The sequence below is a fragment of the Alnus glutinosa genome, chromosome 5, assembly GCF_958979055.1.
Source record: "Alnus glutinosa chromosome 5, dhAlnGlut1.1, whole genome shotgun sequence".
Classification (NCBI taxonomy): domain Eukaryota; kingdom Viridiplantae; phylum Streptophyta; class Magnoliopsida; order Fagales; family Betulaceae; genus Alnus; species Alnus glutinosa.
In genome coordinates this window covers 32,915,110-32,932,967 of record NC_084890.1, presented here as the reverse complement: position 1 = coordinate 32,932,967, position 17,858 = coordinate 32,915,110, and the positions used below count along the sequence as shown (strand labels likewise).

General features: G+C 39.0%; 2 protein-coding genes across 4 annotated transcripts; both read right to left on the bottom strand.

The window, feature by feature from the left end:
• Positions 1-403: 403 nt before the first annotated feature.
• Positions 404-3,933, bottom strand: LOC133867986 (galactan beta-1,4-galactosyltransferase GALS3-like). The gene is made up of 2 exons (XM_062304773.1): positions 2,383-3,933; positions 404-969 (listed from the first exon to the last, which is right to left on the bottom strand). The coding sequence occupies exons 1-2, from the start codon at positions 3,597-3,599 to the stop codon at positions 624-626; spliced, it is 1,563 nt and encodes a 520-aa protein (XP_062160757.1). The 5' UTR covers positions 3,600-3,933; the 3' UTR covers positions 404-623.
• A 5,320-nt stretch (positions 3,934-9,253) lies between these two features.
• Positions 9,254-17,040, bottom strand: LOC133867939 (eukaryotic translation initiation factor 3 subunit D-like). 3 transcript variants are annotated; one of them, XM_062304723.1, is made up of 5 exons: positions 16,882-17,040; positions 14,824-16,562; positions 12,069-12,133; positions 11,324-11,409; positions 9,670-9,960 (listed from the first exon to the last, which is right to left on the bottom strand). In XM_062304723.1, exon 2 carries the CDS (start codon positions 16,525-16,527, stop codon positions 14,827-14,829), a length of 1,701 nt encoding a protein of 566 aa, XP_062160707.1. In that variant the 5' UTR covers positions 16,528-16,562; positions 16,882-17,040; the 3' UTR covers positions 9,670-9,960; positions 11,324-11,409; positions 12,069-12,133; positions 14,824-14,826. The 3 variants fall into 3 exon arrangements, with proteins under 3 accessions (XP_062160706.1, XP_062160707.1, XP_062160705.1); XM_062304722.1 differs by lacking the exons at positions 9,670-9,960; positions 11,324-11,409 and adding an exon at positions 9,254-9,657; XM_062304721.1 differs by lacking the exon at positions 11,324-11,409.
• Positions 17,041-17,858: the final 818 nt, after the last annotated feature.

Genomic DNA, 17,858 nt, shown 5'->3' with positions numbered 1-17,858 from the left:
GAAAGAGGCCTTATGTCCCCCACATGGCGTTTTTTTGACCTTGTCAAAAAGCCAACCCTTTGCATATTATTCCCAACACACAAAAAGCCAACCCCTTTGCATATTATTCCCAACACACATCATCATCATCATCATCACCTCTCTTTATCGACTAGGCATAATTTCCCCTTTCTTTTCCCCTCACTTTTTTAGGTGGCCATGGATCAAAGGAAGCATAAATTCTCAAGAACCAGAAGTTAAAAATAATAAATAAAGGGAGGTACGTAGTAGGGCAAGCACAGCACAACAGCACAATTAGGCGCCCTCAGTGTCTGGCTGTGCTGTGCTGTGTTGTGCTGGTGGCCCCCCCATACTTTTTCCGCTGAACAATGGGCCCCCCTCAGCCTTTACCGACAAGCCAACGAAACCAACAAATGTTATCAATGAACATTAAAAAATACAAAAGAATTCCACACCACCTCTATTATACTCTTTCTTTTTTCCCTAATAACATGCTCTACCGTATCTATACCATCCCCCATTTCAAGCTATCATACAAATGTAACCATTAAAAAAAAAAAAAGAGAGAGAGAGAGAGAGAGACCAAAAGGGCTGGAATTAAGGAAAAAAACAAAAATATGCTGTCATTGCCGTGTCCTTTGTAGCCTGGATCCAATCATCTTGAGCTCGAATTTCTTCACATACCCAGCAACATCTCTCATTGTGGTGTCCATAACATAAGGGAGTTTCTCGAAGGTGATCTCTGTCGAGTTGATCAGGTTCCGGCAGGGTTCGCGTCGGGTTGCTATGGTTCCATGGTAATGGAAATATTTGATCCGGCCCTCCGTTTTATGTGTTGTTTTACCTGCGATGTTTTGCGACATATGCACCCCTGTTCCATACACATTGCGCGGTTGCACCGCGTATTTCCGGTCCCTCCTAATTCCTTTCTTCACGTCCCTGTATACAAGCTTCTCAAACCCCCATCTCCTGTGTAATTACCAGACAAATAATTAAGGACGTGAAAACAAGAAGCTTCTCAATGCCAAATCAAAACCGATACGTTGTAGACAATCAACAATTATGACTGTTTTTGTTTGTGTTTTTAGCAGTGGTTTGTCTTGTTTGTTATTGTATTTGTCTTAAGAACAGAACAAAAGGCCAAAAACACCAACAAAAACGAAGATGGCCTAACTAACAATTGACTAGATTATTTTTGAAAGCCTATCTTCTTGACTTTTCTGTTGTCATGGTTAACCAGAGTCTTAACAGCTAGCAAGCAATCACCAACAAGCTAAAATATCCATTGACAAATTAATGTGAAAATAAGTTCCTTGATATACAATATTACACGGTTTAGACCCTAACCCACCTCTCAATATTTATTTTCAGTTAACATCAGCATCAGTCTTATTCTGAAATCAGCAACGACATAATTGAAGGTTCACAAAAATCTAACCTTTTTATAAGAATTCAAGTTTCTTTCATTATAGTGGCCAAGTTTATTTTCTTTTCATTTCGGCAAATCATATCATGTGGATTATTTTGACTCTTTGGCATATCTTACGCTAGAAGAGAACACCTTTGATTCAAGGCTGGTTGTGAAACTTGACTAAGACGGAAGGAATCACGATCAAACATGAGTAATATACTATAATGAGAAATGAGAATTAACAATAGCCTGATCGTGCATAAGATACAATCGCTTTAGAACAAAGTTCAAACCCACCCCACTTCCACCTGTCCTAGAACATACTGAATAGAAGGAAGAATCTATACAAGCACCATGCAAATAGTTTCAAAATATATAAAAACTACCTGGCCTTTGAATAGTTTCAACCTCAATAGGAAATGTTCCTATCACTCAACCACCATAAGATTACAATGTGAATATAATAAAATCGAAGTACTTCACGGAACCTAATATTAATACTGAAAGAATTTTCTAGGAAGAAAAAATTACAGTCTAAAATCTCATACGGGTGAATTTCGTGTCAAATTGAACTCCTAACATGCCAAGACTAGTTCAACCCAACAAATTAATGTCATCAAAAGAATCACCAAATCATAATTCCTTCTATACGTGCAACAATCAGATCAATTCAGAAACATCAAAATACTCGGTAATTAAATTAAAAGGAAAAATGCTCAACATCTCAAAAACCAATTCTAATCTTTTCCCCTTCCAAAATGCCTTTTCTAGGAATCTAAGTTATAAGATCTCTCACCCACCGAAAAGGTAAATTATTGAAACCATTTTAATTTGTAAAAGATGTCCAAAACTGCATCCAAACCAACCAATTTACACTATTTCTCAACCGGAATCATGTTTAGAAAACAGATAAAAAGTTAAAAAGACAGACAATATATCAAGAAAACAGAGCATGATGCATGGTAAGTTACCTGTAGGTTCTGCCGGCAGGTTCGTAGAGGCAGAGCTTACTGCTCATGGGCATCTGCTCAATGGTGAACTGGGAATACTCCGAAAGCGAATCGAGAACGGACTTGATGGTGCTCTTTGGAGGCACATATATATACTCATCCACATCAAAGAAGAACATCCACTTGGCCATAAACTTGTACCTGTGCAAGCAATCATTGACCACCATGAACTGGTTGTGATAGTACCCATCAAACCTCTCCTGCTCTGTTATATCCTGCAATGTCACAAAGCCCTTCTCCATCCACGGCCTCAACACCTCCAAAACCTCCTCGTGAACGCCACCCGCGTCGTGTATCACAAAATGCGATCTCTCCCCGAACAGTCTCACATGGTACGCCAACCACTCTCTCACTCTCTGGGGACTCAAATTGCCATACAACGACGACCCACAATATAGATAATCGTACTTGGGCCTGGAAGTGAACACAGAGAAATCCAAGGATCTGGGAGACTCTGTCAAGGCATGGATGGTGTCGGTGACGTTAAGGTTGCGGTCACCGCCGCCGGAGGTGGAGGCGAGGAGGAGTAACCTTCCGCCGGAGTTGTCGGCATTGATGGGTTGGGAGAAGGTGCAGTTGACGACCACGACGGTGTAGACGCGGCCGTAGCCCCAGTCCGGGAGGATCTTGTAGCCGACGGCGGAGATGGGTTCGGAGGAGTTGAGGTGAGGGACCCACTGGCACTGGTAGGTCGGCTTGGAGTATAAGTGGAGGGGCTTCGAAGCTATGCCCACAATGGCGAAGGTGTTGAGGCCTCCTCTGTAAGCCCCCATGGTGACGAAGGTGTAGGCCGCGGCACCGTACGGACGGAAGCCCCGCTTGAGGACGCCATTGTCCAGCATCTGATCTTGTTGTTCAAGCGGCGGCGGCGGTGGTGGTGGCGGTGGTGGCGGAGAAGGTAAAGGTGAAGAAGTTGGTGCTGCCAGCACTAGTGAAGCAGCTGCAGAGGAGATTGAAATGGGGGGTAGAGCTGGTTGGGTGGTGGTGACGACCCTGGAGATGCAGAAGCGGAGATCGGAAGCGGAGATGGTGAAACGAGAAGGGAGGAACTGAAGAAGCGTGGCCAAACTGCAGAGAATCACAAGCGCTGTTAACAAAAGTTTAAGCTCTGCAGCGAAGTTCCACACTCCCACTACCAACATCTTCTTCTCTTTCTCCTTCTCCTTACCCATCACCATTATTTCGACAATTGATGAATGATGAACAAGAACAAAGTAGTAGAGGATAAATCACAAAAGGATTTCTCTTTTCCCCTCTCTCTCTCTCTCTCTCTCTCTCTCGATCTGTCTTCTGTCCCTTCCTCTCCCTATCTAAACTTTCTCTTCTGGTTGTGTGCACTGTGTTCATACATAAATAAGACTCAACTTTCTACCTGTGGTTTCCAAAGAAGGTGCGTAGAACTCTACAAATGTGTGTTTGTGTTTGTGTGTGTGTGAAATCCTACTTTTCCAATCCGCGTTCGGCTGGCCGTCCATGCTCTCACGTTATTGCTACTGATCATGTTATGTTATCGGATAATTCGGATGAGTTTCACTGTGTCCGCTTTATGAATTATGATCTGATTTAAACTGTTAAAAAAGTAAAAATTCGGAAGAGGTTTGATAGAGTTACGGAGGGGTAAGTAAAGGTAATTAAATTACCAGCAGGGATTGGAGCCTCGTCCTCGTATACGACGATTAACCATTAGATTAATGTCAAAAGCGACCGTTTTTACGGAGGAAAATCCGTGTCAAAGTATGGGGCTCTACACCCTCGCCTCGTGCCAAAACATATGTCGGGGGCCTCTTGATTTTCCCAACACTCTCTTGCCACGTTGTCTAATGTCTTGAATATCTTCCCATTAATTTAGTTTTATCCATGCGGTTCTACCCTTCTCCCTTCCTTCCACGCCAAATTTTTTTATTTCAATTGTTTTATTTTGTAACTTTTGCGTCTTCGTAAGAACTATTTTCTTTTATTTTTAAAATAAATAAAAAAAAGGGGGGCAAACCCCACTAAATTATTTCTCTTATTCTTTATATTTTTCTCTTTTTAATTCCTCCAACTTCACTTTTGCATATTTACATAATATTTAATCAATTTCAAAATCTATTTTAACTACTGTGATTGATTTTTACGATAAATTAATAAATTAGATGATTCTAGGAAGTGACACGTAGCTGACTCTCTCCATGAGGTCACATGTGTCCGCCTGCTCTGCCTCTGCCTTTACACGACAACCAGGATGGGACCAAACTTTTTAATTTAATTAATTAACGAACGACTTCAAATTATAAAAGAAAAAATACATATAATTTCTTCAAATTATTACTTCATTTTTAATTTTTTTTAAACTATTAATTGTGTTAATTTTTTCATCTAAATTATTAAAAAAAAAATTGTCAATGTCCCATTTAATGACAGAAATGGCCTTCATAAAATTATTAATTTTTTTAAAAAAAACTAAAATTATTTAAAAAAAAAAATCTAAAATAACAAAAAGTTATACAAAAGAAAAAAAAAATACAAATAAATAAAAAATACAAATGGGTTTTTCTTCTCTCTTTTTTTAATTTATTTTAATAATTTTCAATTATTTTTTCGTTTGTTTTTTAAAAATAATTTTGTTCTTTTCGTATTTTTAATTTTTTATTCGGGAGAACATTAACAATTGCATAGTAATTTGAAGAGATATATATAATTTTTTCAATTATAAATTACGCTCAATGACAGCATGACGCGTGACTTTTATTGCCAAGCGGACATCTTTAAAAGTCGCATGTTTATATCGGTGATCTTTCTTTGTAATAATACGAGAGAGCTCGGGAATTGTAAACGACCCCAAAATATTGACCTTAAAGAAAAAACTAGAATTTTTCCTTTTCTTTTTCTTTTTTTTTGTTTAGGAGAAAATGCAAGCTTCTGGGAGAATATGGGCATGTGAGTCCATGGGAGGACAGCACATATCCTCCAAATCCTTGAAAAAATAAAAAATTGGAAGTAGAATATACGATTTTTCATGTAAAATCAAAGTTTCAAAGGAAATTGATACGTTGATAAGGAAGGTTTCAAAGGAAAAAAATAAAAAATAAAAAATAAAATATTAGAAGAAGAAGAAGAGAGGAGTAGATTCCAGAACAGCCAAAAATCGAAAATTAGAAATGATGGGGGGTTTTGGCGGATTGTGGAGTGGATGAAAGAGATAAGTTTGTGGGTAATTTAAAGAACGTAGATTGAATGAATTAGAAGTTAAGTATGGGGGGACCATTACGTGTGCATTTATAAAAAGCTTTGCATAATTGGTGATGGCAATTCCTACTATCCCACTACTCTATAATTGAACGGGACCGACACGATGAAATGAGCTCTTGCTTTTAAACCTACTTTATTGACCATCTTTGTACCTTGTTGTTGTTACAATTTATGTGGTTACATTTTTATCTTCTTTTTTTTATTATTTTATAAAGAGGATCAAACCTCACATGCACCATGCAAAGTGCACCCTTCCGATCCACGAACCCAGCAAGACCGGGTGCGTAGCCTCAAAGGATTCGAACCCCAACCTTGATGGACTTTTACCATCAAAGACGGAGGCCTGCACCACTAGGCCAATCCCTTGGTGTTGCAGCTCACTTTCTTTAACAGTTTGTTTGGGGGTGGTTGGGAGAATTTTATTAGGGATGTTAATTTGTATTTACGTGTCGGGGTTCGAATAGTGTCGAAATATAAAACTAAATAAGTCAACCCTAACTTGACTCATTTAATTAAACGGACGGGTCAGACCCGTAATCCTAATACGTTAATTTTGTGTTGAATTCGTGTCAAGTTCGCGAGTTATGTCAGAAATTGCCGGCCTTAAATTTCATTTGTCAATAATAAAAAAGGGTTTGCATGTACAATCTGTTAGCATTCGTTCTGATGTTATCGGGGTTAATTAAATAATTTAGGAATGATAATATAATGGGTTAACAAATGTATATCCTCTTCCAACGAGGGTGGGGATTCTCCTTCGAAAGCGCAGTTTCTCCCTGTGATCCGAGTAGCGTCTATTTCGCCGGCTGTTGGTCTCCATTAACTTGACCTTTATTGTCTTCTTAGACCCCCCAGATTTTGGAGGTGCCACAAAATGAGTGCCAGTAATGCTTCCATGTGCAGCATTTCTTGGGAATTTGTATTATTTTAATGGTGTTTTCCAAATACACCGTTCCAGGAGAGCACTTAGAATGGGATAAACAATGCCATGGTTGGTTCCAAATGATTATCGTCACCGACTCGCCGTTTATAAAAGAAGCGGAATTATTGCCCCTGGAGACGCGTTAAGTACGAAGAAGACCACGGATTCCAACAGAGCCGCTCACGTTGCAGCATTGTCCACAGCATAAAATAAACAACTCAAGGAAAAATCTTTGACTGACAACAGCAGCATTGGGATGTATTTTTGTCAATGACAGCCTCTTCCATCTTGGGAGGAGAGATTTCTCCCAGGGAAGAAGGCGTCCATTCCGCCGAGTTTGTGGAGGAGGATCTGGCTTAAACTACATCACATCTGCCGTAGAAAAAATAAAAGGTCCAGATTTAATTGGGTCTATTTTTAACTTAAACTACGTCATTTCTTTTACCAAACAAAACGTCCGTTATGCTTCTGTTTCCTTTCCTTCACCTTTTCTTCCTTTCTTTCATTTCCTCGTCTTTCCCTTTGTCACTTTCTTATTTCAAGTGGCCTCTCCATCCAATTTGAGTTTGATGCAATTGAGAACAAAGATTGAGAATCTGATGCCTTTCGAGGCAGGGGTCGGCATCAGATCTCGGTTGCTGCGTTTCAGAGCAACGACGGACTTGCAACGTACCTTGGCAGCGCGGGTGGCCCAGGCCTGGGCCCGCTCGAGCTGATCGTCGTCGGATCCCAAAAGGAAGGGACTGGTTGGAGACTGGATCCGAGATGTTATTGGAGAAACATCTTATTTCCAGAAAGATGTTTATTTGCGTCTTTCTCTTCGACTTTCTTTTCCTTTGTATCTCTCTCTTCGTCCGTTCGTCGCTTTCTCTTCTCTCCTCTTATTTCCAGAAAGAGATCGAATTGGATGGAGAGGCTACTGGAAATAAGAAGTCATTGGAGAAACAGGCAGCAGAAAGAGAGTGTGGGTGAAGACATGGGTTGTGAAGAGGATGGTGGTATTTGGTAAAGACGTGGGTTCTAGTGGAGATGAAGGAAGTTGTGCAATGAAAGCTCGAAGCAGATGAGAAAAAAAGGAAAATGAAAGGAAACAGAAGCATAACGGACGTTTAGTTTGGTAAAAGAAATGACGCAGTTTAAGTTAAAAATAGACCCAATTAAATCTGGACCCTTTAATTTTTCTACAGCAGATGTGCTGTAGTTTAAACTACAAACCAGGATAGATCCTGTGGAGGAGGGAGGTGGGGCATAGAAAAAGGTGTGCTACTGCCCACTGTATATTTCTTGGGAAATATAATTTGATATTGGGGAATTGTGGAGTCAATAACCGGACCCACAACATGCTTAGGCTTATTCGGTGAACCCCCCCCCCCCCCCCCCCCCCCCCCCCCCCCCCACCTCACCTCACCTCACCTCACCTCAAGTATTGGAGAAATAATTGTAAAAAGTAATTAATGTAATATAAAGTATAAAAAATTTATATGAAAAAAAAAAAACCATATATTGTAATAAATTTTTTTATTTAAATAATAATAAAAGAATTTGTTGATGTGATATAAAAAAATAAAAAAAATAAAAAAAATAAAAAGAAGAAGAAGTTGAGAATGTTTTGAAGTTATATTTTTTGAAAAAAAAATAAAAAAGAGAAAGGGGGAGGGGAGGGGATTGCCAAACGGGTTAGGCAACCCATCCCCTCATCTTGGGGTAATAATTTTTTTTTGAAGTGATAATAAAATGTGATTGATGTGTTACAAAGTTGAAAAAATTATATAAATAAAGAAATTGTTTTGCAGTGAATTTTTTCATTTAAATAATAATAAAAAAGTGTTCACATAATATAAAAAGTGGCAAAAAAAAAAAAATATTAAGAATATTTTGAACTTCATGTTTTTGGAGAAGTAAAAATAAGAGAAGGGTGAGGAGATTGCCAAGTGGGGACTAATGTCAGCCAGATCCACAAACACGTGCCCTGGCGTGCAGAGCTTTCGGTGCTCAGAAAATTGGGTTGCCTAGCTTGACACTAAATCAAAACAAGTACGAAGAAGACCACGGATTCCAACAGAGACGCTCACGCTGCAGCATTGCCCACAGCATAAAATAAACAACTCAAGAAAAAATCTTTGACTAACAACAGCAGCTTTGGGATGTATTTTTGTCAATGACAGCCTCTTCCAACGAGGGAGGAGAGATTTCTCCCAGGGAAGAAGGCGTCTATTCCGCCGAGTTTATGGAGGAGGGAGGTGGGGCATAGAAAAAGGTGTGCTGCTGCCCACTGTATATTTCTTGGGAAATGTAATTTGACATTGGGAAATTGTGAGGTCAAATAAGTTGAAATAACCGGACCATTTGATAACCTCCTCCCCTCAAGTATCGATAAAAATGGTTGTAAAAAGTAATTAATATAATATAAGGTAAAAAAAATTTATATGAAAAAGTGAATAAAAAAATTATATTGTAGTGAAATTTTATATTTAAATAGTAAAAAAAAAAGAAAAGTGCTAATGTGATATAAAAAATAAAAAATAAAAATAAAAATGTTTTAAAGTTAAGCTTTTTAAAAAAAGTGAAAAGAAAGGAGAGAAAGGGATTGCCAAACGGGTTAGGCAACCCCATCCCCTCATCTTGGGGGCAAAAAAAAAAAATTAAGTGATAATAAAATGTGATTAATGTAATACAAAGTTGAAAAATTTATAGTGTATTTTTTTTATTTAAATAGTAATAAAAAAATGTTGATGTAATATAAAAAGTAGCAAAAAAAAAAATTAAGAATATTTTTAAGTTTATGTTTTATGGAGAAGTGAAAATAAGAGAAGGACGAGTAGATTGCCAAACGGGACTATGTCATGTCAGCCAGATCCACAAACACCTGCCCAAGCGTGCAGAGCTTTTGGTACTCAGAAAAAGTGGCAGCCAGCATCCCACAACGTTGTCTAAGTAGGGTCCGCACCTCGTGCCGACCGATTTTGTGTTTGTTACATCCTTTTCACCTTTTCCGGTACACCATGTCAGTGTGGGATGACCGTTCACAATTGATTTACCACAAGTAAACAACCGCAACTTTCAGGTGCATTCACGAGCTTCAACTGAAAATTAAATGAGAAAAAAGAGATTTACTTGCAGAAATCAACTCCTCAAGTGAAAAAAAACAATGCATGCTTGACGGGGCAGGCAACAGTAGATCTACGCGTGTCCTTTAAGAGTCATGGTTAGCATGCACATCCAACATCCACAAAATCTCTACATTCGATTACACAGTAGAATTACTACAGGTTATATGCCTCAAACCAAGCAATATTAAATACTGAAATCCTATTCCTCAGTCTCGCTCAGCATCTTCAATTTCTTCACCCTCCGGTACCCCACGAAGCTACATTACATTGTTGCATCTGCAGATCATGGAAAAAATTCAAAGATGCACTGAATTTTGAGGTTTGTGGGAGTTATAATTCATATAAATTGTAAATAGATGACTATTGTCTATCAATTATCATAAATGTGGTATGACGATGAGTAAAAAGTATTCACAATTTTTGGTTGGAAAAATTGTCCCAACTTACTCCCCCCTGGACTGGAGATCTAGACTAGTTAGTCTTTGATCATACCGTTTAAACTACACTAGTATGGTTTTCATGACTTGGAAAGCGCACAAATAAATTTGATACTCGGTTAAGCAGTCCTATGGCTGAGGCAATGTAACTCAATTTAATTAAGAAACCACTTTCAGCTTTCACTTCCATTTCAAGTCATTGCCCACAAACACAAAAAAAATCTTACACATGATAAAGACATACATCATGCACACAGGAAAAAAAAAAAAAGGGAAACCAAGCAAAATGTGGAGTAGACTAGAAACAAGGGAAAGACTAACAAATTCTAAGATCCCAAGATCCTAATTTGAAATCTTGAAAGTTCATGCCACAATTATGTTGAGAACAAGCGACAAGAACCATGATGGAGCCCCTCTTAAGCTACAGGTTATTAATTTTGAGGCAGATGGCTGTGCTTGCATGTTGTCCCACCGTCCATAAAGAATCCTACTACTAATCTTGAACATTTCCTGAAACCAACATGGAGGAGCACTGGAACACCCCAGATCCTGTTACCATAGTCCATGTGTGGCAAAAGGTACGGCTGGAATACAATGACCTTAATAATATACCTATCACTCTCAATCATAGGCATCATGTTCTTTACTTGTCCGGTCAAAGTAAATTCTCCAAATATAATTTCAATATAAAAGTTACTAATCATCTATATAACATATGTCAACTGATTGCAGAGTGCATAAGAGGCCATTGGTCCACCGATTGCAGTTCGAAACTTAACTCTAGAGAAGCCTACCTTGACTCAAGAAATACAGTCCAGACCAATATATCCATGTGAATTTACTCGCCGACAGTGCTAGCATTATTTCACACAATGACATTGTAAACTTTTGAGCTGAGAAAATTGACATGTAAACATGCATTGGCTTATGCTCTATATTAAATTACAAGGGCATCTTCATAAACAAAAATATAACCTCATAGGATACCGTCAACCACGTTTTGCCACTAGAGAACACAAATGAAAAAACACACAAAAACAGTACTTTGATAAAGATAACTACTGATACAGGAGGCTCTATGAGTTCAATAACAAAGTATTAAAGGGGAAAAGCAGAACACATGGTGTAGAACAGCAAATCAATGTTCCATACACGCATCAGTTTCGGATGACATTATATAATTTCCTAATGAGACCACTTACATCGGCTTTAGTGGAATAGCAGAAACGCAGATTTTCAAGTAAAGACAAAACCAACACCAGCTAAACTTTTCTACTCTCATGCCTGTCTGCCAATATTATTGAGAAAAAAAAAAAGCAAGCTTTTAGATGATGTGCACCATCCAACCCCAATTAAAGACCATCAAAAGTTTATCTTCCTCCATTTGAACCAAACGGATATTCATAATTCATAGACTATTGCTTCAATTAAAAATGGCATGTGAACCCTACAAAATAAACCTTGAAATGAACCAAAGTGGAAAGTAACATCCATAGAAACAGCAAATCAATCTTCCATACACGCATTAGTTTCGGATGACATTATATAATTTCCAAAATGGGACCACTTACATCGGCTTTAGTGCAATAGCAGAAACACACACTGATTTTCAAGTAAAGACTCTCATGTCTGTCTGCCAATATTATTGAGAAAATAAAGCAAGCTTTTAGATGACGTGCACCATTCAACCCCAATTAAAGACCATCAAAAGTTTATCTTCCTCAATTTGAACCAAAAGGATATTCATTGCCACTTGTCATGTCTTATAAGTCGTGCCTGATTTATCATGTGGTTTATGTGATAAAAGCCTCACACGAAACATATACTTACAATAAGAGAGGCACTTTCATAAATAACTATTCCATATTTTTTTTGATAAGTAATAAATAACTATTCCATATAAAACTATAATGGAGCGACTAGCATTTGGCAGAAGGCAAAAGTTACCTGATCAAAATCTCTCCCAGATTTCCAGTGAATTTCCCATCAATATATTCTTCAGTGTTAGCCAGCTGCACATAAGATTTCACATGTGATAATTTTAGCAGCTACTAAAATGAATATAAAAAAAACCGCACATGTACTCATATGAGAAGGTTAAACTATCTCAGTATATTTCAAGTTCACACATTGTAGTAATGTCTGAAAAGTATTTCAAGCAACCATTTATCATAAGGGATAAATAGGCCCCTTTTTTTCTTCTTTTTTTTACTTACACTGTCGACATGGTTCAACACAATAAGTTTCACAAGACATGAGGTGAAATTATCCAATGAAGCTTTATTCATATCTTGATTTACGGTTCATTCTTTTCCAGGTTTATTTAATATCCTAAAAATTAAAGGTTGAAATACATTCAAGCTACAATATTGAACCTAATCTCAAAGATTGAAGTCACATCAAGTCCTCTTTAATATTTTATAGATGAGCAGACAATAATGAAACTATTATCTATGCAGCTCATCTCAATCTTTAAGAATAGATGACATAATAAAAATTAGTAATATCCTGTTTACGTGTGCTTATAATGGGCTTTAAGATGGGAAAAACTGATGTTTCTAGGGTTTAATGTGGTGAAGAGAAGGTTTTAGGGTCGTGCAATGTTTATGGTTCAATAAGTAGGATTTAAATACAAGCTTTGGAAAAGTGAACAAAGTAGTTGCAGAATCTACTGGTAGCGGCTGATTGAAGACTCTTGAGTTCAATTTGAAGCATTATTCAGTAGCTAAAAGCAATTAATGTTTAACGGTTTTAGAGGGTCAAAAAAGATGTGCGCTAAAGAAGAAGACTTTGGGCACTCTAGCCTCAAAAACTCAAAACTCTCAACATCTCAACATCCCATTTTTTTCTAGGACACTGACTATTCCTTAATCTACTAAAAGTGAGATTCTAATTTGACTAGTAAGCTCAAGACCTAATAAAACAGAGTAAAAGACAAACTTGGACTCAAAAGAAATAAACCCGGGATACTTGTGAAATCCTAGAAAGTTCCAGATGTGACTCAGTTACCAAAATACCCTTATAAAACTAACCATCACTCATGAAATAAGACCCAAATAAAAAACTGTTTTAATGCTAGACTTCTAATGGCTTGACCCAATATGGTGCTGCGACAAAATAAATGTTGGGATCTACAAAGTTACAAAGCAACAGCAAATAAATCTTCCATGGTTGCATCACTAGGTCATAACGCAATCTAGAACTTCGAATCTAGATTTTATATGATTTCTTATTCCAAATTTAAATGGAAATTCAACTCACATAGTAAAAATACAAACATATGAACAAGAATTTTATACTACACCATTTCTCTTTCCATTATTTTCCAGGAAACATATAACCCAACCATCATGTTGGAAGAGCTTTTAATTCAAGCAACATCAATAATTCTCCCATCTTACAATTTCACATGGTATAACAGTGCATCAGCCTTATTCCAAGCATCAGCCAAATTTCTTCTTCCTTCTAATAATGTCTTCTTTTTTTGAACAGAATACTTTGTCTCAAATTATGTATTGAATGGATGGAAGTTTTGTGATCCTTTTTTACTTTGGGGATCCAACAACCACCAGTCAGTAACTCATGGTTTGTTTAGAGGAAGGAGTGCAACTATGATTCTTTATTCCATAAGCAGGACCACCGCTAGTGAAGATTTTAATGTAAGAATCATCCATAAGCAAACAATATGCAACAGCAAGGCACAACAAACCTTAAGGATCAATTCCAAGAAGATAAATTAAATTTAGGGGAGTGTAAGAATATGGGCTTGAACTCATCTCTCTGTCCAAAATTTATATAGCTTTCCACTTCTTCTGTAATTCTGCTAACACCTCATATCCATGTTTTGCATCAGCACCATGTAATGCATGCCATCACAAACTTTTGTCATGTTACTTCAAAAGAAACTGAATTTTTTTTTTATCCTGCATGTATCTTGCTTCAAACAATTTTATGGGAACAATACCATAAGCTTTTGGCATTTTAAAGAACTTAAACAACTTGCAAGTGAAGCTATTTGACATAATTATTAGAACCTATAGCTTTTGGACTTCAGAAACTCTCAAACTTCAGATACTGCCAGCAGTAGGATATATGGCACATGATATCAACCTATTATCAGGAAAGATATCTGATGTCACTGAAAATTAGACAAAACTTGATAGATTGTGAGTATCAAAGTTTATTCTTTTATCCGCCATCTTTTCCTCATTGGTTAAAATTTAGTTTTTTCTTGAGGTCTGATTAATTGGTTACACAGGAAACTTACAAAACTCATAATGGATTTTTTCTGATGCTTTTTGTTTGTCAGGAGGATATCTCATTTGAAACGATCTAGGATGAGTTCCCTAATTTGCGTGATTTGGGACATTTGAAATATTTGTGTTATGTTGTAGTTAATTTCCTCCATTAAAGTAATCATATGGGACTGAATTTGCAATTCTAAAAAACTAACCAAAAGTTGTTGGTTCTATTCCTGTACTCCATAATCTTTATGCTATTGTAAGTTGCTTATAGAGTTGCTATCCTTTTTCTTTTGTAATAAGTAATTTCAATTCAATTCATTAAAAGCGTAGAGGGGCGCAACCCTAATATACGGGAAGTATACAAGAGTGCCCCTAAAAGGAGGTGCTATCGTTTTTCTCATGAACTGACATAACCCAAAACAAATGTGGCAAGTAAATTGACTAGAAAAAACCATTACCCTTTAAGCTGGAGCATCAACCTCCTTATCTTCAACAGCATTTGCCTCCCCACCATTGGCCTCCTCCGTAGGAGGTTGAACCTGCTCGTCCTCTGGCAGAGGCTCCTCCACATAATCATTCTCGAATGCATCTGGTGGCACCTCGTAGATCCTAACCTGTGGCTTGGTCGGGTCTTTCACAAGCACATACTTCCCTTCATTCAATTTCATACACAAATCCACAATAGACTTCACAATTCCCCACATATTGGATGTGTTCAAATTGATCTGCCCTGCAAACTCCCTCGGCTTGTACCCAACCACCGACAATATCACATGGTTGAAATGATCGCGAGGATGAACCCTTGAAACATACCCCAATTTCATCATATCCGCACCGGCCAACAGAGCCTGAGAGGTCCATTTTGCGAGCTTGTTCGCATTGTTCTTGAGCTCGGTGGCCAACACCGCGCCTCTCTGAGTCTCTAGCTTCCGCCTCCAATCGAGGCCTGAGTATTTCGGATCAAACTCGTTGAGGGCGTTGAGAGTGAGGAACGACCTCTGCTTGTTCACCTCAACCACGCTCTGGACCTCGCACCGCGCCACTAGGAACATGTCATCATCGAGCTTCCACCGCCGGTACCGGTACGCCACAGAGGCAACCTCTTCGCCTTCGTTTGCAAACGGATTGGGCTCATCGAAGGTGACCTTATCCCCGTCCCTGATCAGGACCTGCTGAGAAAAGTTCTGGTTGATATACGCGGCTTCAACCCCGAGCGAGTAAGCAGAGTTGATGTCATCCTTGGCCTCCGGCAAGGGCTCCTGTGAGGTCTCGTGCACAGAGAGCAGATCGAGCTGCGACCCGTCGCGCTTATCAAAGAAGAGCTTGTTCCCGACCCTCTGGACCACGATATCCCAGGAGTACACCGAACGCGGAGCGCACATGAGCGTGGAGAGGATGGCGTCAGTGGCGAAAACCGTGGCCTTGTCCTCGTTGGCGAGGCGACGGATAACGGGGTCGTCGGTGGTGGTGACCTTGAAGAAGTTGCGGTTCTTGAAGCGCTCGAGGCGGCGCTCATTCTTGGGCGCGACGCGGTCGTAGGAGCGGTCGTAGAACTCGAGGGCTCCGCAGAGGAGGAGGTCCTCGGGGGGCTCGGGGACGGAGAAGGAGAGCTTGGAGAAGGCGGAAAAAGGGATCTGGTCCAGCATGTTCCACTCGGGCTGGATGTCCACGGAGGACTTGAACACCGCGGCCTCGCGGCGGGTCTGGTTGGCGTTCGAGCGGTTCTGGTGGTAGAGGCGGTCGCGGCGGGCGCGATCCTTCTCGGCCTCGCGGCGCTTTGCCTCCACCTCTTCGTCGCGGCGCTGGGGGAGCTGACGCTGCTGCTGGAAGCGCCATTTGGGGCCGAAGCGGGGCTTCGGGGGAGGTTTGCCGTCGACGAGGCGGAAGGAGGCGTCGTCGTCTGCGGAGGCCGGGAACGACTCGTCGTTGGAGAAGTCGAAGACGGAGTCGGAGGGGTTCTTGGACCGGGCCGCGTTGTTGAAGTTGCGGGTCCAGTCGGCGATCCGGCCCAGCTTCTCGGAGCGCGAGAAGGGCGCGAAGGGCACGTTTAGAGGGAGGTTGTTGTCGTTGTTGGCGGCGTCGACGGTTGTCGTGGTGAAATCTGGTGGGCCCCACCCATCGGGGTTGAATGGGACCGCTCCGGCGTCGAGTCCTCCCACCATGATAGCCTTCGTTTGGCGTTGGATGAGGAACCACACTGCAAAGATCAAAAATCAAAAGAATAAGCTAAAAAAAAAAAAAAAAAAAAAAACAGAGTATCTACATAGAAAAAGAACCACATTGGGTTCGATTAAAGAATAAAAACAAGTCAATACTCATAATCAATAAAGAAAGATCTCCAACTATATATCAAGAAAAATAAACAAATTAGAAACCATCAATAATAAGCCACAGACTCAAAACGAATTTCTCAAATCCATGGAAAACATAACTTACACCTTGAACTTATACATAAAGTTGATTAAAAAAAAAGTAGCAGTAGAAGAGCAAAGCATAAATGTTTGAGAGAGAGAGACCTGTTGGCTCGACGAGGAGAAGAAAAATGGGGAGATGTGAATCTGCAACAAGGTTTTGTTAGTAGAAGGAGCGAAAGAGAAGAGAATGTAACGGCGCCGGAGGAAGAAAGTGCAAGGCTTTCTAATGGTCTTTAGGGTTATTAGGATTGAACGGTCAAGATGGCGAGATTTGTATTCTTCAATTCACAGCCGTCGGATCAACTTTTAAGTGAGTGGGATAGTTGACATATGATATGCAATGGACAGTTAGGATGGTGCCCACATAAATCCAGCGGCTGGGATGTGATGCCAGCAGCATGAAAAAATAAGAAGAAAATAAGAGGGCTTGTTTGGTAAGTAATTGGGCTAGAGAATATTTGTGTATTGTATAGTAAAAAGTGAATGATATGATATAAAATTTGAGAATGTTTTATATAAATATGAAAATGTTTTGTTTTGTAGTTGATTTTTTTATTTGAATAATAAAAAAAAATTATTGATGTGATATAAAAAGTGTAAAAAAGTTATAATATTTTTTATTTGATATTTTTGAAAGAAGTGAAAAGAAATAGAGGGAGAATAAAAATAGTTTGCCAAACTAGCCCAAAGTCATTGAGAATGAGAACAAAAACTAGGTCAAAAACTTAGAATTAGGTTTTAAATTTCCTAAAATCTTATAATTAATAACCGCAATCGGAGTACCCTATTATCCAGTTATTTTTAATTTTCTAGTTTTTCAGTTATCCGATTGGCAGTTATTAGCGATTAGTAATCATTCCGCTTGTACACCCTACAACCAAATACCAAATTTGAAGAGATTGAGGATGAGTGGGAATAAAGGATAACAACAAACATTTATTAGTACAAACACTGTGGTCTAGGAGTGTAAACAAGTTGAACTACTCGCGAACTTACACGAATCAGTTTGATTAAACTCGACTTGTGCTCGAATCGATTATTAAATTAGCCATTCATGATTGAGGATTAATTTAGGAAAA